The 19,555-nt window shown below is 51.1% G+C and overlaps 2 protein-coding genes across 6 annotated transcripts; one reads left to right on the top strand and one right to left on the bottom strand.

Moving 5' to 3' along the window:
• Nucleotides 1-55: 55 nt before the first annotated feature.
• Nucleotides 56-6,887, top strand: TMEM106A (transmembrane protein 106A). Of its 4 annotated transcripts, XM_008508646.2 has the most exons (10): nt 56-193; nt 490-618; nt 1,195-1,264; nt 1,419-1,645; nt 2,175-2,238; nt 3,366-3,519; nt 4,035-4,175; nt 4,282-4,325; nt 4,818-4,871; nt 5,226-6,887. In XM_008508646.2, exons 4-10 carry the CDS (start codon nt 1,438-1,440, stop codon nt 5,344-5,346), a joined length of 786 nt encoding a protein of 261 aa, XP_008506868.1. In that variant the 5' UTR covers nt 56-193; nt 490-618; nt 1,195-1,264; nt 1,419-1,437; the 3' UTR covers nt 5,347-6,887. The 4 variants fall into 4 exon arrangements, with proteins under 4 accessions (XP_008506868.1, XP_008506869.1, XP_070417928.1 ...); XM_008508647.2 differs by lacking the exon at nt 4,282-4,325 and having other exon boundaries at nt 82-193; XM_070561827.1 differs by lacking the exon at nt 1,195-1,264 and having other exon boundaries at nt 86-193.
• A 997-nt stretch (nt 6,888-7,884) lies between these two features.
• Nucleotides 7,885-11,506, bottom strand: CCDC200 (coiled-coil domain containing 200). Of its 2 annotated transcripts, none has more exons than XR_011523342.1 (4): nt 11,286-11,506; nt 9,555-10,013; nt 9,001-9,059; nt 7,885-8,076 (listed from the first exon to the last, which is right to left on the bottom strand). XR_011523342.1 is itself a non-coding variant. In XM_070561830.1 (4 exons), exons 1-4 carry the CDS (start codon nt 11,388-11,390, stop codon nt 8,050-8,052), a joined length of 582 nt encoding a protein of 193 aa, XP_070417931.1. In that variant the 5' UTR covers nt 11,391-11,506; the 3' UTR covers nt 7,885-8,049. The 2 variants fall into 2 exon arrangements, 1 of the variants encoding a protein (XP_070417931.1); XM_070561830.1 differs by having other exon boundaries at nt 9,555-9,945.
• Between the last annotated feature and the right edge of the window lie 8,049 nt (nt 11,507-19,555).

Here is a 19,555-nt window from a genome sequence, read left to right as displayed (position 1 = left end):
GCTTCTCTGGCTCCTAGGAGGGAGGGCAGGGGGCGGGTCCCCGGGAGGGAGGGGCGGGTCCCTGGAAGGCGGGGGCGGGCCAGGAGGAGCTGGGGCGGAGCTTCGCAAAGCCCGGAGTCAAAGCTTGGGGCGAGCCCTGGGCTCAGACACTTTCGGTTTCTCTGGCGGCCGTTCGTCTTTCCGTCGCCTGCGGGTAAGGCGCTCCCGGGACCCTCTTTCCCTTTCCTTTTGAGAGGCAAGGGCCAAGGCGCCTTCTGTGCCTCTTCCTAGCCCAACACACAGGCACGCGGGGACCAAGCTCGACCAACGGCCTGTCGGGGTGTTTGGTGGGACTTGAAATCCTCCCGCAGTGAAGTCGCAGCCTCTGCGTTCGCTCTCGCCCACTGGCCCATGGCCGAGCCCCAGAGGAGGGCGGGAAGCAGCTTGGACCTCCGGGAGGCCAGGGTCGCTGCTCCGCACTTCTCCAGCGCGGCGCGTTCGCTCCCCCAGGACTCCGCTGAAGGGGCCAGTGGCCCCTCGGGCCACCTTGCCCTACAGGCCCTTCTCCCCAAAGACGAGCTCCAGAACTCTCGCCCTCTTGCAACCGAAAGGAGCCCGGGAATCCCAGACCCGACCCAGGTGAGCCTCCCTTCACATTAGCCCGGGAAGGTCTGAGTGCGGCTCACCTGCCCACTCTTTCCTCCACCACGCTTGAGCCTTTGAGGAAGAATCTGGATATAGCCTTCACCCTTCCTAGTGAAGGACCCTGACATTTCTGCCACCCTCCCCTAGGCATTCTTTCCTACTCTACCTCAGAAAGCAGCGAGGAAGAGGTTTATGCTCCCCTCCAGAACTATCTTAAGGTTCTTAGCCACACCTGTGACCAGTCTAGCCTCCATTCTTATTTCAAAGGATCTCTGCCTTCCTATTAAGCCAGCACCTGCCTGGGCTCAGGAATGGAAGCTTTCCTTCCACACCCACGTTGGGAGACCTCAGGCATTTCTGCCACAGATCCTCTAGAGACCTCTTCAGAGCCATCTTCTTGCAGAGAATGAAGGGACTCTCCGGACTGCTGCCCTCCCAGCTCTGTCCAACTTCCTTCCCCTGAAGTAAATGACAGCTCAGCAACTTTTTCAGAAAAAAATAAGGGCTCTGCCATTCACTTATGGAAGCCCCTTGTAATGAAAGAATTTGTTTTTCTTTTCCCTCTCATAGGCAGATTGAGCTCTCCTACAATAAGGAAAGGAGTTGAAATGAATTGAGATTTCTGACCTGCGAGTCCTGGGTAACCGTGATTTTTCTATAACCTAGCTTCGTTAGGCTTGAACTGCCTGAAATTGTGGTGGGGCTCCTTGCCAATCTTGAGGACCTAAACCCAGAGTGACATTCTGTGTCAATGCGAACAAGCTTAGCACTGAACTTTGTTCTTTTCTCATTAGTGAAAAATCCCCCTGAACGATGGGTAAGACGTTCTCCCTGCTGGGCTCTCAGGAGGAGGAGAACAAGCTGATCCCGCCCCACCACCCAGCCATTGGCAGCAAGGCTGCCAGCTACTCCAGCACCGGTAGCAGGAAGTCTTTTTGTTCTGGTGTGCCTTGTGAAGGGGCTGCTGGTGCCAGCTTTGTGACTTGTCCCACCTGCCAGGGCAGTGGGGAGATCCCTCGAGGTGAGTTGCCGAAGCCTCCGGAAATAGACTGGAATCCAGGAAAAGATGTTAGCAGGCAATCCGCCCAGGGCCAGACGCCTCTGAGTCTCTTTGAATGGGGTCTGGTCTCCCAGCTCTTCGTCCCCCAGTTTCAGGCTGGCCAGGGAGGTACTGATGCCCTCGGCTCACTGCAGAGACCCCCTTCTGCCCTAGGGGGTTTCCAGCCTCTCTGCTTCCTTAGCAACACTGTGCCTTAGCATTCAGGAAGTTATAATTGACCTCTCCAAGGAAGCTAGGCTTCTCTGATTTGCTGCTGACTTGCAGAGATTCTTCACACCTGTTAATGAAAATTGCACTTGCATTCTAGAGATGGCAAAGCTGTGCTGCCAACTGCAGCAGCACAGCCCAGGGCTCCCAGTCCTGCTCTGGGCAGAGGTGGCATGCTTCTGACATTGTTCTGTGGGGTGGAGGGGTGCTTCTAGGAAGCCGGCACAGGAAGCATTTGTCACACACTTTGTGGCCCTCCCTCTCACCTTCTTTCTCTCTACAGAGCTAGAGAAGCAGCTGGTGGCCCTCATCCCCTATGGGGACCAAAGGCTGAAGCCCAGGCACACGTAAGCCCTTCTTCCTACCCCAGCTCCACAGGACGTCACCCCTGGGGGCTGTCCCTCCAGTTTTTCTCCATTGGTTCTCCCCCAGAAAACCTGAACCTCACCAGGCTCATATGTACCAGCTCCTTGTTTCCAAGGATTTTCTTGTTTCCAGTCTTAAGAAGCCCAAGGCCCAACAGATGCCACCTGAGGCCACTGGTGTCCTCCTCCTGAGCACCACTGCTTCCAAGAGGCATGGTTCCCTTTCGAAACAGAGGGGACCTCTTGACTCTACAAGTCCTTCCAGGAGGGAGGGAGTGGCCTGGCCACAATTGGTTGGGGGAAGTTATTTTTCCGAAGAGCTCTCCTTGCTGTGGCAGTTCAGACCTGCTTGTACTCTTCCCAGTAGAGATGGAAAACCAGCTGCTCCCTGTTCTGAGACACGTCAGAACCTCAGATGCAGCCCTGAGTTTTACCGGGGGCCCATGACCCTGTTTGTCATCTGGGTCCATTAGACATGGATCCCTACAGCTTCCTCCCAAGGTCCTCAGCTTCAGTCTGGGAGCTACCACTGCCCTCCCCCAGCACTACACCAGAATCTGCATCTGGCAGTGCCCCTCATAAGATACTGACAAGGTGCTGTCTCTTTAATGCCTATCACAATTTTCAATTAGATGGACAGGTGATGTCCTGTTCTGAATATTATTAAAATTCAGAACTCTCAAAATTCACGTGGACTGACTTCTTCCAGTGGTAATGGCATTTGTTGAGCGTTTGCTAAGTGCCAGGACCTGAAATTAGTGCTTTTTCTTACATTAACCCATAACAAATTCTATGACATAGGTACAATTATCTCCATTTTACAGACAAGGAAACTGAGGCTTAGGGAGGTTAGGTGCATTGCTCAGAGTTACTGGGCAGGTGGGTACAGAGAGCTGGGAGTGGAAGCCAGGCTGCCTACCTCCCAATCCTGTGTGTTGTGTGGTCTGAGCCTAGGCTGGTCCTCCACATCTGGGGAGCTAAGGGTACAGATGTGAGGGGTGTACAGAGGAGAGCCTTGTATATGGAGGGGGTGTCTGGGTGCCCCATGCCCAGGTTTCCTTGGTGTTCGGATATCTCTACTGCTCTGCCCCGGGTCTGCTTTCCCACAGGAAGCGCTCCGTGTTCCTGGCGGTGCTCATCTGCCTGGTGACCTCCTCCCTCATGGTCTTTTTCCTGTTTCCCCGGTCCATTGCTGTGCAGCCTGCTGGCGTCAACTCCTCCACAGTGGCCTTTGACAAGGCTGATGTCCATATCAACATAACGGTGGGTGGGTGCCCATGCCCCTGAGCTCCAACCCCCACCTTCCCAGCAGCACTTCTCTGTAGCCCTTGTCCAGTGTCGTGCCCCTGGGTGTGGGTAGCCAGGATCTTATGGCAGAGGGTGTCAGAAGCCTGGGGAGAGGCAGGGGCAACCATGAGCCCCACAACAGATTGTGTAGGATTGGGAGTCTACATGGTGAGGGGTCAGAATCGGGGCTAGAGGACTAAACCCCAGGGTGCAGTGGGGGTGGTGTGACTGAGACTGCCTGGGTGGGGGCAGGACTGAATGGAGAGAAGCCTTGCAGGGTGAGACTGGATTCTGAGCCAGCTTCATATCTTAGTCAAAGGTGACCCCTTGCCATTACGAGCCCCTCTGAGGGGCTCCTGGCACTGGTCCTCAGCAGCTGAGGCCCCTAATGGAGGTAGGGCGCAGTCAGGCCTGGGTTTTTATAACTGATGGTCTTCTCCCTTCCAAGGATGGCCACCCTCACCCCTCTCTTTCCTTGTCTTCATCCCCAGAACATCTTGAACATCTCCAATAGCAACTACTACCCCATCACGGTGACACAGCTGACCATCGAAGTGCTGCACCTGTCCCTCGTGGTGGGGCAGGTCTCGGAGAGCCTCCTCCTAAACATTGGCCCTTTGGCCAGTGAACAGGTGACTCCCTTTCCCTGGCCAGCCCTGCCCACAGGTGTTTGGAGGCGTGTGGTTGTGGGAAGGGGGCGGCTGGAGGTAGGCTAACCTATACCCACTTGGTTGACAGATGTTTTATGCAGTAGCCAACCGAATATGTGATGAAAACACATAGTGAGTATCCCTTGATCTCTTCTCCCTTAGCCTCTTTCCTGGTTGGAAACCCAGTTTTAATCCCCATCAGATTTCTTGATTGCTTAGCAAACTCTGCAGCCAGCATTTGTCTGTATTCTCGCGGCCAAGACAGCAATATGCAAGAGTTCAGGGTCCCCAGCCTCTGCCTGTTTGGACCTAGATTGGAACGAAAAACAGGCTAGAATTTGGTTAGTCCTTATATGTGACCTTGGGCTCTTCAGCCTGAGTCGCTGGAGAAGGAGGGGCCAGCATGTGCCTGGGTCAAGCTGGTGGGGGTTGGAGGAATATTGCAGCAAGAGTGACATGCTCACCTGAGGGAGAGGGAAGTGGTGGGAGAGTGGCATTTGGGGCCCCTGATGGAAAGGAGGCGAGGAGGCTGGGACCCGCAGGTCTCTTCCAAGCTTTCTGACAGGCTGCTCAGTGTGAAATGTGGCCCCATGTTCTCTCTCTCTCTCTCTCTCTGTCTCTCAGCAAAATCTGTACCTGGCTGGAAGTCAGTGTCCACCATGTGCTGCTGCACATCCAGTAAGTAGGGCTTGGAGCCCCGTATCCCCTCTCCCACTTCTGACTCCAGTCTTACCTCAGCCCCACCTCGCGGGAGGAGAGTCATCTAAGCTGACCCCATGAATCTTTGTTGGCTCCTGGAAATAGTAGGCCCGGCCCCTTCCCTATGCCCCACCTTGCTTGTAAGCTATTGGTGTGACAGCCAGAGAGCTATCTGGAACACAGGCGGGGCAGCTGTCCCAGGTGCTTTGGCAGGGTCGGGAGTAGAAGGCAGGGCAGGGTGTCTGATGGAGCCAACCTTCCCCAGACAGCAGGGCAGGACCAGAGCTTTCCTCTTCCTCCCAGACACAACAGCAAAGCCTGCTTCCTCTCCAGGGGCACCCTGACCTGCTCCTACCTGAGCCATTCAGAGCAGCTCGTCTTCCAGAGCTATGAATACGTGGACTGCCGGGGAAATAAGTCAGTGCCCCACTTGCGGGGCCCTCACCCACCGTGACCTGTCTGCTGTCCTCGAACTCCAGGCACCTGCCAGCCTGGTCTGTATCTCCCACAACTCCATGGTGCCCAAGGAAGGACTGTGGTGACTTTGCCAGAGGAAAAGCCCTACTTTTCATACCCTCCCCCACACCTCAGCACAGGAAGCTTTCTGTGGAAGTTAGCTTCATACACACACACACACGCTCGCACGTTCTTGGATTTCCACAGGAGCAGAAGCCTGGTTCTTCTAGGTGCTGGCGCCACATTTTTCCCCTCGGGCGGTCTTGAGGAAAGTCTGACCGGACGTTTCCTCAGAGCTGCCTGAGAGGCCCTGGAGTGGCCCCTGCCCTTTCTGCGCTGAGCACCCTGGTTGCCCAGCTCCTCTGGGGCGACCTTCCTCCTGCCTGAATGTGGAGACAGCTTTCATCTTATCTGGCTTTTAAAACATGGATCCTTTTCAAGTTCTGCACCCAATGATGGGCAAGTGATTTGTGGGACATCCAGTGCTGTCTCCGGGGCCTTTTAAAGGTCCATGGATGCTCTCCTGTGCCTCCCTGCTTTGGTTGTGTGACAAAGTAATGGTGATGGTCTGCTTCTCTCCTGGTAACTTGTCGCCTGCCCACCTGACAGCAAGATTGGCCAAGGCCCTTTGGCTCCACGTAGTTCCTGGTTAAAGGCTATCCCTGTTCCTGGGAAGACAGACCTGTTCTCCAGCTAAAACTTCTCCTCTCTATAAAGCAGTTGTGTTCTCTTCACAGCATGAGCCAAAGTAGTAGGAGAGGTGAGGAAGGCACCTGGCACCTCCTGGGCCTACACAGGAGAAACAGACAAAGCCAGAATCATTTTAAAAGGTAGGTATTAAAGGATGGCTTCTGGCTGGTGGTGGGCCCGCAACCCCGAGCCCATGTGAGTGGACACAGGCAGGTCAAAGGGTGGGCCCAGCCACTCTTACCCTGCAAGTCTGCAGAAGGGAAGCTGTCAGTATTCAGCCACATTGCTGGGCTCTGCTGCATCCCCAGCTTAGCACCTGAGCCCACCGTCTGCTCCAGAGGCCTCCACTTTCCTTCAGGCATTGACATTGTAGAGCTGCCTGTCAGTGGGGGCTGGTCTAGACGCTTTCCTCTTTGCTGTCACTCAGATGAAGCTAAGCCCCAGATAACCCCCAGGTTCCCACTAGGCTCCACGTGGAGGCGGTTTCTATTCTTCAGCGGACCAAGAATGGTATTTGCTCACTAAAGGTGGCTATGGTTTTTATCACTCAGACAGGCAGAGAGATGAGCTTAGGTGGAGAGAAAGCTGAATTTGAAGTAGAAAGGATGGAGGGCGGGAAGTGGTGAGAGAACCTGGCGACTAGCTGGCTGGGGGAAGGAGGGGAAGGAGGGAGTTCGTGCTGTCTCCATGCTTTCTTGCCTCCGTAACTGGGGTCAAGGTGGTGCTGGCAAGAGCACAGACGTCCAGGAAGGCCAGGCCTGGGCTTCTGCTGTGTGTAGGTTACCAAATGTAAAGGATTTATATTGTAGTCAATAAACTATACTTAACGTTAAAACAAACAAACAAAAAGTCTCCTGTGAGTGGGAAGGGAGCTGGTGGACACTCCCCATCTCACAGCCTGTGTCTCAGTGTCCGAGTAAACATCGAGGTCTCTTCCCCGGGCCCTGAGCCCCTTGATAACAATGTCCTGCTTTTCTGGCTTCTGAGAGATTGCTCCCAGGAGCTGGCGCTCTCCCTTTCGCTCATTGTGTATCTGTAAGATCCCTACAAACGTTAATATTCCTGTTCTGTGCCCCCCACCCCCGCATCCCTCCCCCAGCTCTCCCCTCAGGAAACACTGCATTGAGGAGCTCTTTCAGACTGACCCAAAGGTGATGCTGTGTGGGCTACAATGAAAGGCCCCAGGCATCCCCCTCCCCAGTCCAAGGTAGAAGAAAGGGCAGGGAGACGCCAGGTGTCAGCTTCAGGAAGTGGGGAGGTGGATTGCCTGGGGCCTTTGTAGCCTCTTGGCTGCCTCTGCTATATGGAAAGGCTGAGACCCAGGAAGGAAGAGGCCTGTGGATCTTTGTGGGCAAGTCACCCTCTCCTTCCCAGGGTCAGGTGTCTTGTGCCTGAGGTTACAGCTACCCTTTCTTCTGAGCTCTTTCTCTCCATCCCTGCCCCTCATCATCCATTCAAAGCTGAGTGCCCACTGTGGGCCAGGCATTACACTGGACTCGGCGGGTCCCTGCCTGCCACCTCTTCCTACTGCTGCCGCTGGCCTGCTCTGGTGTACTGCAACTCCTCGTTCCCCAGCTGTATCTCACTAAGCATCGGCCAGCAGGGAGCAGTGATGGCTCCACTGAGAGTCATAAACCTGAAGCTACCAACAGACCTGTCATTGCTAAACAAGGGCCAGTAGTGGAGCTGTAGACTTGGGGGACCCAAGGCCAAGGTCTCCCATTGGCTTTTCCTAGAGAAGCATGGAATTGTCTTCCATTTTCTTCTCCCACGCACTCCATCCCCTTCATGGGTCCTCCTGACCCTTCCCCTCCTCCTTGTCTTATAGAGCTGAGCAGTCTCTTGATTCTTTCCAGGAAGAAATCACACTTTATTCTCAGCTAGGCTCCTCTTCTAGAGTGGATCAAGAGAGAGGGGCTTTGGAGGCAAGATGTGGCTGGGTGGGAAGAAGGTGGGGTTGCTCATCTGTTTTTTGCGGATGGCCTGTGGGATCTTGGGGTCTATCTCTGGATCACCACTGCTGTGTATAATTCGTTGACTGAGAAGAGAGAGAGAGAGGAGACAAAACAGGTTAGGTAGCAGTTTCTGGGCCTGCTGGTTTCAGAACCTTGTATTAAGCCCTTTGAGGCCTAATCTTGTACTGTTTTATGTAATCCTCATGGAGAGTTACCATCCTGGGTTTGATGGCCTCCAATGAGCCAGGCTCGGGCTCTCAGCTAAGTGCTTTTGATTCCCTCTCTTTTAATTGCCACATTCAGTCCTCATGACACCTCTATTAAGGAGATGGTATTATCATTCTCGTTTTATGGATGGGTAGCTGAGGCTCAGAGATTAAATCACACCACCAGGGAGGGGTGATCCTGACTGAGACCAACAACCTCTGACTTCAGGTCTTGCCTTTCTCCTGCTCCAGCTGACTCTACCCCAGTCAGCACTTAAAACAGCCCCTTGGGGCCGACCCCGTGGCCGAGTGGTTAAGTTCGTGCGCTCTGCTTCAGCGACCCAGGGTTTCGCTGGTTCGGATCCTGGGCGTGGACGTGGCACTGCTCATCAGGCCATGCTGAGGTGGTGTCCCACACAGCACAACCAGAGGCACTCACAACTAGAATATACAACTATGTACTGGGGGCACTTTGGGGAGAAGAAAAAAAAATTGGCAGCAGTTGTTAGCTCAGGTGCCAATCTTAAAAAACAAAACAGCTGCTTTATTTTGCTTCTCTGGCACCTTTCCTATCTTTCCAAATAGATTGTCAACCCCTCCACTTAGTGCTGACCAACAGGCCCTACCTAGACATTTTCATGGAGGCAACACATGGAGGAATGGACCATCCAGAAGTGACTCTGTAGTTGCAGCCCCTCCCCCCTTTCCTGCCAAGGAAGCCTCTAGACTCCGCATGCACTTACACACAAGCACACTCGCAGCCACTCAGCCAGAGTCTGCTTCTCACACTCTATGTCTTACCGTGAATCGTGAGGTCCCAGTGTATTTATCTGGGCTAGATTGGTAGGATTTCCTAAAACCTGGTGATGAAACAAAGCACACATTACTCATCCGGCACTTTCTGAGAATAGAACGTGACAGAGCTGGACTTGACTATGTGCTGGGCAGGCAGGAGGCAGCCGCTACCTGGGGCCAGGTGCAGACGGAGCCTAGCCTGAAAATTGGCAACTAGGAAGCCACGCTGTGATTCCCTGTTCCAGACCTTACAGAGCTTAGTATATCTGTTGTTAAGCTTTCAACTCATATCCCACCCTCTGACCATCCCCACGTGCTGTGTCACCCTCACCCTGGAGGAGGAGTTGACAACTTCTCAGCCACCCTCTGCAGAAGTTGGCAGCCTTCTTTGCAGCCCTAGGTTGGCACAAACATACCCAGAGGGAGTGGCCCTCAAGTAAAGGCCAAGGGTACTGGGGATAGTCAGAGAGGGCGGGGTGACAGATGTGGAATCTAGACTAAAGGGCCGGAATGGGAGCAAAGAACTCTCCTACCCACCTCCCCGCTCCCAGGGGTCTCACCAGGGCCTTGAGGGAGTTTCTTCTCTCCTTGGAATCTGTTGTTGTTAAAGTAGGTGGATTGCCCTCCAGTTTGATCGGTCCCCAGTAAGCCAAGCTGAGGACCTGGCCTTTGGGAATCCTGGATAATGTACTTGGAGGTGCGCTGAATAAGAGGGTCTTGGACATTTTGTTGCCTTAGCCGAGCTGGTAGCTGTGCTGGCGGTGGAGGCTGCGGTGGTGATGTTAATGGCGGTGGTGATGGTGATGGTGATGGTGGTGGCGGCTGCAGCCGTGTTGGTGAGGGTGGTGGCTGCTCCTCCTGTAGCTGCGGTGGGGGCGGCTGCTGCGACATCTGAGGCGGCTGGGTTTTTTTCTCAGATTGGCGTTCCTCCTCTTGGAGTTTCTTTAGTTCCTGGCAAGAAGCCCCCGGCAAGTGGCATCCTCCTCCCTCCCCACCCAGTCACACATTTGCCAGAGACACTGTGGGGAGCAAGGCAAGAGATTCGAGAAGGGAAAGGTGGAGGTGGCCAGAGTCTCCATTCCCTGGAGTTGGAGGCTGAGGCTAGAGCCTGGGCTATCTCCCTTCACCCACAACACCAAGAATTATTTCTATGCTGCCAGTGCCCCCAGCACAGCCCCTACCCAGGAAACAGCAGTCTCTGAACACCTAGCTTAGGAGACGTGCACTGAAAACATTTTGCAGTGCCAGAGGATAAAGAATAATTTCTTGCAAATGCTTTGAAACAGCACTGTCCAATAGAAACATAATGCGTGCCATGTGTAACTCTAAATTTTCTAGTAGGCACATAAAACGAGTAAGAAGAAACAGGTGAAACTAATTTTAATAATTTATTTAACCCAATACATCCAAAACGTAATCAATATGAAAAATTTTTTTTTTTTTTGAGGAAGATTAGCCCTGAGCTAACATCTGCTGCCAATCCTCCTCTTTTTGCTGAGGAAGACTGGCCCTGAGCTAACATCTGTGCCCATCTTCCTTTACTTTATATGTGGGACGACTGCCACAGCATGGCTTGCCAAGCAGTGCCATGTCCGCACCGGGGATCTGAACTGGTGAACCCCAGGCCGCTGAAGCAGAACGTGCGAACTTAATGCTGTGCCACCGGGCCGGCCCCTCAATTTGAAAATCTGATTGAGATAGTTTATATTCTTTGTTTTTGTACTAAGTCCTCAAACCCCAGCATGCATTTTACACTTAACAGCACATCTTAATTTGAACACTATGTTTTCATCAAAAATATTTGATCTATATTTAGAGTTCATAAAACTTACAGTTGAAAAAGTAGATTCACATACCAAAGTTGTTCCAAACAGACTTAAAAGATTTCCAAGATGTAGAGTATTTGTTTTTAAATTCATTATTTAAATGAATTAAATGTATATAAAATTTAAAATTCAGTTCCTCCATCTCACTAGCCACATTTCAAGGGCTCAATAGCACACAGGCTGGTGGCCACCCTATTGGACAGCATAGCTTTAAAACTTCCCAGGCCGACCCCCTCCACCCCCTACTAAGCCTCAGCCTAGCACAACAGCAAAGCTGAGTCCCCCAGTACACACACACATACACACACAGTCCATCCAAGAGAACATCAGAGGACCTTGCTTTCCTCCTACCCCCAGCAAAGCAACATCCACTAAATAGTAGACAGCTTCCTAAGGGTTGTCTTTCCTCCCCAGTCCCTTCCTGCCCCTGGAAAGACCCCGATGAACCTGGCCCCTCTCATGCACCTGCTCTTGCTGCTGTTGCTGCTCTTGCTGCTGGGCCATCAGCCATCTCCTCCGGTCCAAAGCCATCTGCCTGCGACGGGCCTCCCAGTGATAAGCGCTGCCCATGATGGTGGTGGTGGCAGAAGCCCCCAGGCAGGGGGTGGGGGCAGGCAGAGCCCAGGATGCTGCCACTGCCCCCACCACCTCTGTCTCCTCTCACCCCAACCCCACAGCCTGTGCCCAGAACCACCTCACAATGTGGCCACTCCCAGGGCAACTGGGTGCCCCCCATCTCCCCCCCCCCGCTCCCTGCCCCCTCCCCCCAACCTTGGAGAGCTTGGAGGTGTTCCTCCCAAGCCTCCTAGGGAATGTCTGTAAAGTACCTTTCTCTCCAGGGCCCTGAGCAAGTAGAAGACACCTTCCCGCCTTAACTTTGAGTCTCAGTGGGCCCCGAGGACAATTTCAGAATCAGCTCACTTTTCTCTCTGGTTCCTTTCTCCTACCCTCCCCAGGACTGCAGCATCCTCATCCAGCCCTCCGCTGACCCCCTTCCCCACAGAGGTCTCTGCAGTTACCTTCCTCTCAGCCCTCCATCTCCTCTCCCTATGCTGAGTTGAGAGAAAATAAAAAGAACACAAAATTCAATTAACCCTCACTGCGGTCTGAGCCCGGTGAATACTTATTAGAGAGTGCCCTAGTCCTGGGGATTTATAATGCTGGGCTCAAGCCTAGTGTCTGCCTCTTCCTCTGACCCTGGAGACCCTACCTAACCTCTCAGGTCCTCGGTTTCCTTGCCTGTAGAACAAGAAGGGTACTTTCTACCTTCTTCACAGGGCTGGTATCAGGACCAAATGGATTAATGGATGAGAAATGTACGATGAAGTATAAAATTGTTCAGCTATAGTTTAGTATTATTTATCATCCTACCTGACTTGCATCCCCAGTAGATGGAGTGGCCAGGGAAAAGGATCATTTCCTGCAGCCCAGGAAGGCTTCGGTGGGCAGGGACTGGGTAGGCTATTTTTTTTTTTTAAGGATTGGCACCTGGGCTAACAACTGTTGCCAATCTTTTTTTTTTTTTCTGCTTTTATCTCCCCAACCCCTCCCCGTACACAGTTGTATATCTTAGTTGCAGGTCCTTCTAGTTGTGGCATGTGGGATGCCGCCTCAACGTGGCCTGACGAGCAGTGCCATGTCCCCGCCCAGGATTCGAACCCTGGGCCACCGCAGCGGAGCACGCAAACTTAACCACTCGGCCACGGAGCCGGCCCCTGGGTAGGCTATTGACCTACCTCCTACAGATACACATCTCTGCCCACAGATATAAATCTTCCTGGAAGTGGCAGAGCCTGGGTCCAGCTTCATGGCTGGGGGCAGAGGAATAGTATAAGTGAAAAAGGCACTTCAAACCCAGCCCCAGCCTCAAACACTGTGGTGGTGGAGAGCAAGGGAGGGGAGGGGATTGTGGGGAGCAGCCCTTGAAACAGAGAACAGGTTCCTGGAGATCCTGTCAATTCAGGCAGCCTGGGTAGTAAAGTCAGCTTGGGCTTAGGAGTCAAACAGACTTAAGTTCAATCCTGGCTGCATCACCTACTAGCTGGGGGGGACTGAGGCAGGTCACTCAGTGTCTCTGAGCCTTTCCTATGAGGGTTGTTGGAAGACCTCATGGAATGCTTGCCCTCACAGTGGGTACCCAGCTATGGCTGGTGGGGATGCCCCAGCTCTGCCGAGGGGATGGTGTAGCACTAAGCCTTGCTGGATCTCTTTTCTCCTTTGTAAAAGAGGGTGCTAGTTCCTTCTCCTCCTAGCACCCAGGGGTGTCATCTGCAACAATAGATACACAAGGGTTTCCAGGTGCAAAAGATGAAATTGAGGCTTGTCACTGGACATTGATAATTGTTGCCAAACCAGGCTCATTTTCCTGCCGCATGGTATGCCAATCACTAAGACAATGAGTTTGCAATAGAGAAAGGGTTTATTCACAAGGCAGCCAAGCAAGGAGACAGGAGAATAAGTCTCAAATCTGCCTCTCTGAAAATGGGGATTAGAGATATTGGTGGGATAGATGGGTAGGGTTGTCTGCAGTGTGGGAACAGATGATTGTAGGTAAGGAGAAGTGAGGTAATTGATCTGTGCAAGCGTAGTGAAGCTTCATGGCTCTTCATAGGACTCGTGTTCACAAAATGGTGGTGTTAGCATGATCTGAGGGGGAAGTTTTCCGCCCGCCCTCTGATGTCAAGGGGTCACCTACTGGGCATTTGCACAGGCCCAGTTGATGAGTCAGTGGTCTTTTTTTTTTTTAAAGATTAGCACGTGAGCTAACAACTGTTGCCAATCTTTTTTTTTTTTTTCCGGTACAAAGCTGTTTATCCTAGCTGCACGTCCTTCTAGTTGTGGCATGTGGGATGCCGCTTCAATGTGGCCCTAGGAGCAGTGCCATGTCCACGCCCAGGATCTGAACCAGTGAAAACCTGGGCCGCCGCAGCGGAGCGCGCAGACTTAACCGCTCAGCCACAGGGCGGGCCCCTGAGTCAGTGGTCTTAACCGACCTCAACTGGACAAGGAGTTCTCAGTTCCTGAAAAACTTAAGCACCCATTACCATGGTGACCCAAGCATCAGAAATGTTATCTATAGGGTGGGCTTGAGTAAGGCATTATCTAACTACTGTTGCAGACACACAACTGAGTATAGTTAAAGCAGGTTGGCCCCTGGTTTCATCTTCACAGCACATTTATCTTCATATAAACTAATTCTAAAAATATTTTGATGGAAAACAATAATAAGAGGAAGAAAAAGGTGCTCGACTGTCTCAGTAATTAAATGCAAGAAGGAGGAAGTGAGTTCTTGTTTGTATCTCTTCCTCTCTCACTTTCCCTTTTACTCTCTTCCTGGCCTAGAAAGAACAGGGATCAGATGGGGAGATGCTTGGGGTGGGGGACAGGGACTGGGCTGAATTTGCAGAGATGTTTCCAAACTTCAGAGCTAGTCCTCATGCCAGAGGAGGGATTTTCAGGGTGAGTTTGTCAAGATTGTGCCCTCTTCTTTCTCATCTCCCTTTCCAAGCCCCTCTCCTGCCTCCTCGGCATACTGCCTCTCCCAACCCACCTCTGACCTCAGACTTCCCTCTGCTCTAGGATTCTCATCCACATCCCACTCTACCCCTTCCAGTCTGGATTTTAACTCATATTGGCCCTCAGGGAACTTTCCATGCTGTTACCTGATTGTAGCCACTTGCACATTTGCATTTTTTAATGAAGCTTATCATTCAAGACCCAGAATCTTTTGTTGTGGAAGGAACAAAGTATTATTTATTAGGTGTGCAAATGTAGTCTAGTTGCGCTCTCTCTCTGTTTCCTCACCTGCAAAGTAGGGGTAATAATACCTCCATCCTAGAGTTGCGATGATTAAAGGAAATAATCCATGTCACACACAGAGTTCAATAAAGAGGCTTTTACTAGTATAGCATTTCACGAATTTAAGATGTCATCGATTGTGAGAGGCACCATTATTTTATGTATTCCTAAGAAAGAAAGGAAGAAAGAATAAAAGACGCACTGCCATGTAAACAACGGCAGTACTTTCTCCTGGCATCGATGTAAAATACATTCTGGTTTGAGATGCAAAGATATGAAAAAAAATGTGCGTCTTGGAATGGATGAAATCGGGCACCATCATGGAGTGTGACTATTTGAGATGCTATCAGCAGGAAGCCTGGGCTCTAAGCCTGGGTCTGTCTGATACCTGGATGACCTTGAACTTGCCCTCTCGGAATCTTGGGTTCCCTGACGGCCAGGTAAGCGCAGGATGGACGGCTTCCGGGCTGCTGGGCCGTGCTGACACACAGAGGCGGGACTGCCTTTGCTGCCCTCTGCTGCCCGCAAAGAAAACATCAGGTCTTGGCTCAGACGGTAACACAGCGCCCCTAGGGGTGGTGCAGCGCAGGTAAAGGAGCGAGGTGGCCCCCAACTGGGTTTGCATCTTAAACGCCGGGTCAGTCCGCCCACATTGCGCTCCATTAGCCAGGTTTCCGGCTTCTTATATCAGACTCCCCTAAACACTTGAGTCTGTCTGGGAAAGATTTGGTTAGCTCAAATCGTCTTTCTGAAGCTCAGTTTTCTCCTCTGTTAAATGGGGATGGTAAACCCTGACCCACTTTCCTCACAAAGTAGATGAGAATAAGGATCCACCAATAATAAAGACATAAAACTGCCAGCCAGGAGTAAGCGTCGCTTTAGTGCTGTGGGAGGAGGATGAGGAAGAAAGGTGAGGACCTTGGGAAGCCAGCCTCAGTTTCTTCAGATGTAAAATAGGATAAATAACATTCCACGTTCGGGATTGTTGAAAGACCAAAAAGAAAATGTGGGGATTTGCTGGCACACAGTGGATGATCAAGAATGACAGCCAAGTGGGGCTGGCCCCGTGGCCGAGTGGTTAAGTTCGCGCGCTCCGCTGCAGGCGGCCCAGTGTTTCGTCGGTTCGAATCCTGGGCGCGGACATGGCACTGCTCGTCAGACCACGCTGAGGCAGCGTCCCACATGCCACAACTAGAGGAACCCACAACGAAGAATACAACTATGTACCGGGGGGCTTTGGGGAGAAAAAGGAAAAAATAAAATCTTAAAAAAAAAAAAAAAAAAAAGAATGACAGCCAAGTGTTGAAACCCAGCTCTTGGTTGAGTCTAACTAGTTCTATGGCTCCAGTCTAGCTGGAGCAATAAACTTGCTCTCCAGTGCACAAACTCAAGCTTCAGCCCCAGGATCCTGAGCACATTCCGGGTGGGGGTGGGGCTGGGACTGGGGGTGGAGGGCAGGCGCTCTGCTGGCCCATGCATACCCCTGGTCATGTGTAACTCTCAGAAGTCATACATCCTGGGTTTTCAGGCCTGGAGCAACACTGCCTGTCAAAGAAATACTATAGTATAATAGCCCCAAACCTCTGTTAAAAAAGAATCCATTCTTTGCTCATGTCTTTCAAAGAACTTAAAGAGAATCAGTTAATAACCCTCAGTAACCACATTTCTCCTGTGCTTTTTATTATCCCATCCACAGCTCCTCTCCCATCCCATAGTTCTAGGACGCCCCACCCTGGTCACTAACAACTCAGAAAGGAAAAACAAAAATTTAGCCCACGTGTAATGGGCACCTTCCATTTCTCTGTCTTTCGTCACCAGAAGATTCTGGAAACTGCTTTGCAGACTCTCCTCAGAGACTTGGAAGGTAAAGTGAGAGGAGAATGGTGAGAAATTGAGTTTCAGGTGTTGGTGGTCAGTGTTGAGATCCCGAAAAATAGAACATTTGTGCTTCTCTCTCCCCCAGTCTCTCCCCCTTCAGTCATCTGGTCTCGTAGCAGAACGCTTCCCAAACTTTAATGTGCACATGCATTCCGGCACATTCTGATTCACTAGGTCTCAGGCCTGTGGTTCTGTAGTTCTAACATGCTCCCAGGTGATGCCAATGCTGCTGGTCTGGGGACCACACTTTGAGCAGCAAGGCTGTGGCAAAATGCCCCGCCTCGAATCCTTTTAAAAACAGGGCCTGTGTAACCCTGACTTTGCCGGCTGTTGCTAGAACAATCTCCCCTCCCACTGCGAAGTCAGACAGACTGACCCAGTTCTGTTGGTAGTCATGGGAGTGAAAGCTTTTGTTTTGTAACTGGGGAAAAGGAGAAGGAAGGAGAGAGGAGAATTGAGGGGGAGACGGAGGGGTCAGAGAGAAGGGAGAGGAGGTCAGAGGAAACAAAACTGTGTGTCTCTCCAAACACGTCTCTTCAGCTGTGAAAGCTGATGTGATGAAATGAGCCAAATGGAGCTATCTAAGAGGACAGGGCCGCTGCAGCGCCGTGAAAAACAGATCCGGGAGGGCCTGGACTTGATGAGGCTGTCCTTCCCAGCTAGCAAGGGACCAGGCAGCCCTCTGACGCCTGAGGACAGAACACTTAGGAGCACGTGGAGTTGGCAGACTTGGCATGGGCAGACATTCTCTGGCTGTGCACAGCCTCCCCTGGCAGCTTTGTGAGCAGTGGATGTGGTTGAGTGGCAGCCAGAGGAGGAATGGAAGAGCACGACAGATGCCCCTTGCGGACCACAGGGACTAAGCATGTTCACCTAGGTGATCCCAGGCCCCACACAGTGATAGGCGGAGTAGGTGTGATACTGAAGAATCCATTGTATCAAAAATTTTAAAAAGTCAGGATATCAGGAGATTTTTTTAAGTCCAGAAATAAACTTAAATAGATATATGAACACTTTTTTATATGTTAAAGGTAGCATCTGAAACCGATGATTATATGGGCTATTCCATATATGATATTGGGACAACTGGGTGGCAATCCAGAAAAAATAAAGTCAGATCTGTATCCGAACTCATATACTAGGACAAATACGAAGTGGGTTAGAGATAGAAATGCAAAAAGATCAACAATTCAGAGGACAATGGCAAAGGATAGGAACACTCAGTTCACAGAAAAGAAAATAATAGTGGATCTTCTAAGCACACGAAAAGATGCACAACCTTGCTCATAGTAAGAGACATCACTGGATATTATGCTAACATTTGATAACATGATGGTCAGGCAAGGCTGTGGGGAGCAGGCACTGGCTGAGAAGGTTAGCTGTGCCCTTCAAGTCACTGTCCCTGGCCTACCACTCCCAGCGCCTTTGCAGCGATGGTAACTGGGTCCACAGCGAAACTGTAGGACCCTCGGGCCAGAGCGCACCAGACAGCCATGCCCTGGGGTTGCCCTAACTTTTGCAAGCACTTTGGTCTGTGCACATTGATGTGAGCCGGCTGAGGGGGGCTGACTCACATTAACCAAACTCACAAGAAGCTGGTGCTTGAACTAGGGATGCTAAATCATTAATTTACAATGGGAGATACTCCTTTGCGAAGACAGAATATGTATGTCTGCAATCCAAGGGACCTCGTTCTAAAGATAATATACCTGGGAAACTATATTAGTGAGCACAAGATGGCCCAATAAATGTGGAAGTGAGCAGAAACGTAGTGAAATACAGTGAGAGTCATAATAATTATTACAAGCCACGCGGGTTGCTAATCACTTTCTATTTGTACAAATCATATTATTTAATATTTATTCATTCATTTATTCAATCAAAATATACTAAGTGTCTAGTATATGCCAGGCACTGTTTTCAGGAGCTATAAACGTGGACAAAAGAGACAAAGATCCTTGCTCTAGAGCTTACATGCTATTAGGCTGAAAGGCAATAAATAGATAAATGTACAAAATGGGGTTGGCCCGGTGGCGCAGCAGTTAAGTGCGCACATTCTGCTTCGGCGGCCCGGGGTTCACTGGTTCGGATCCCGGGTGCGGACATGGCACCACCTGGCAAGCCATGGCACCACCTGGGAAGCATCCCACATATAAAGTGGAGGAATATGGGCATGGATGTTAGCACAGGGCCAGTCTTCCTCAGCAAAAAGAGGAGGATTGGCAGCAGTTAGCTCAGGGCTAATCTTCCTCAAAAAAAAAAAAAAGGTACAAAATGTACTATGGAGTAAAACAAAGCCAGGTAAGAGAGAATGGGGGTTCTGGGTGGGGGTGGGGGTGAGGGAAGACTAAGCACAGGACTATATGCCAGCTGTTAATATTCTCATTTTCTAGATGAAGACACTGAGCTACAGAGAAGTGACTTGCCTGAGATATTTTCCCTTGTGTTTGGTTCTTAAGGTATTCTATATGCGTGGGGCCGGCCCAGTCGCATAGTGGTTAAATTCGCTCCCTCGGCTTCAGCGGCCTCGGGTTCACAGGTTTGGATCCTGGGTGCGGGTCTGCACACCGCTCATCAGGCCATGCTGTGGCGGCATCCGACATAGAAGAATTAGAATGACATACAACTAGGATATACAACTATGTACTGTGGCTTTGGGGAGAAAAAAAAAAGAGGAAGATTGGCAACAGATGTTAGCTCAGGGCCAATCTTCCTCACCAAAAAAAGAAAGAAAGAAAAAGATATACTATACGCCAGACATATCTCATGCCTAATAATTATGTCTAATAATTTCTTATCATTATCTTCAATGTACAGATAAACATATCAAAGGCAGAGGGGTTAAGCAAGGAGGCCAAGTCGTGCACTAGGTCACATGGTTATTAAGAAGTAAACAGGGGGTAGAGTCCAGGTCTTTCAAGTCTAGCTCCTGCACCAGATGGCTGTGTTCTTGCCTCTCTGTGGACAAAAGACCTGTGTGTCAGGCTCAGCAACATTTGGTCTCATAGTGGGCTGGACACAAGAAAAACTGCTCTTTCTTTAAAGATTTTTGAAGATTT

The sequence above is a fragment of the Equus przewalskii genome, chromosome 10, assembly GCF_037783145.1.
Source record: "Equus przewalskii isolate Varuska chromosome 10, EquPr2, whole genome shotgun sequence".
NCBI classification, from domain to species: Eukaryota; Metazoa; Chordata; class Mammalia; order Perissodactyla; family Equidae; genus Equus; species Equus przewalskii.
The sequence above is the reverse complement of the archived record's forward strand: the minus strand, read 5'-3'. Positions and strand labels throughout refer to the sequence as shown.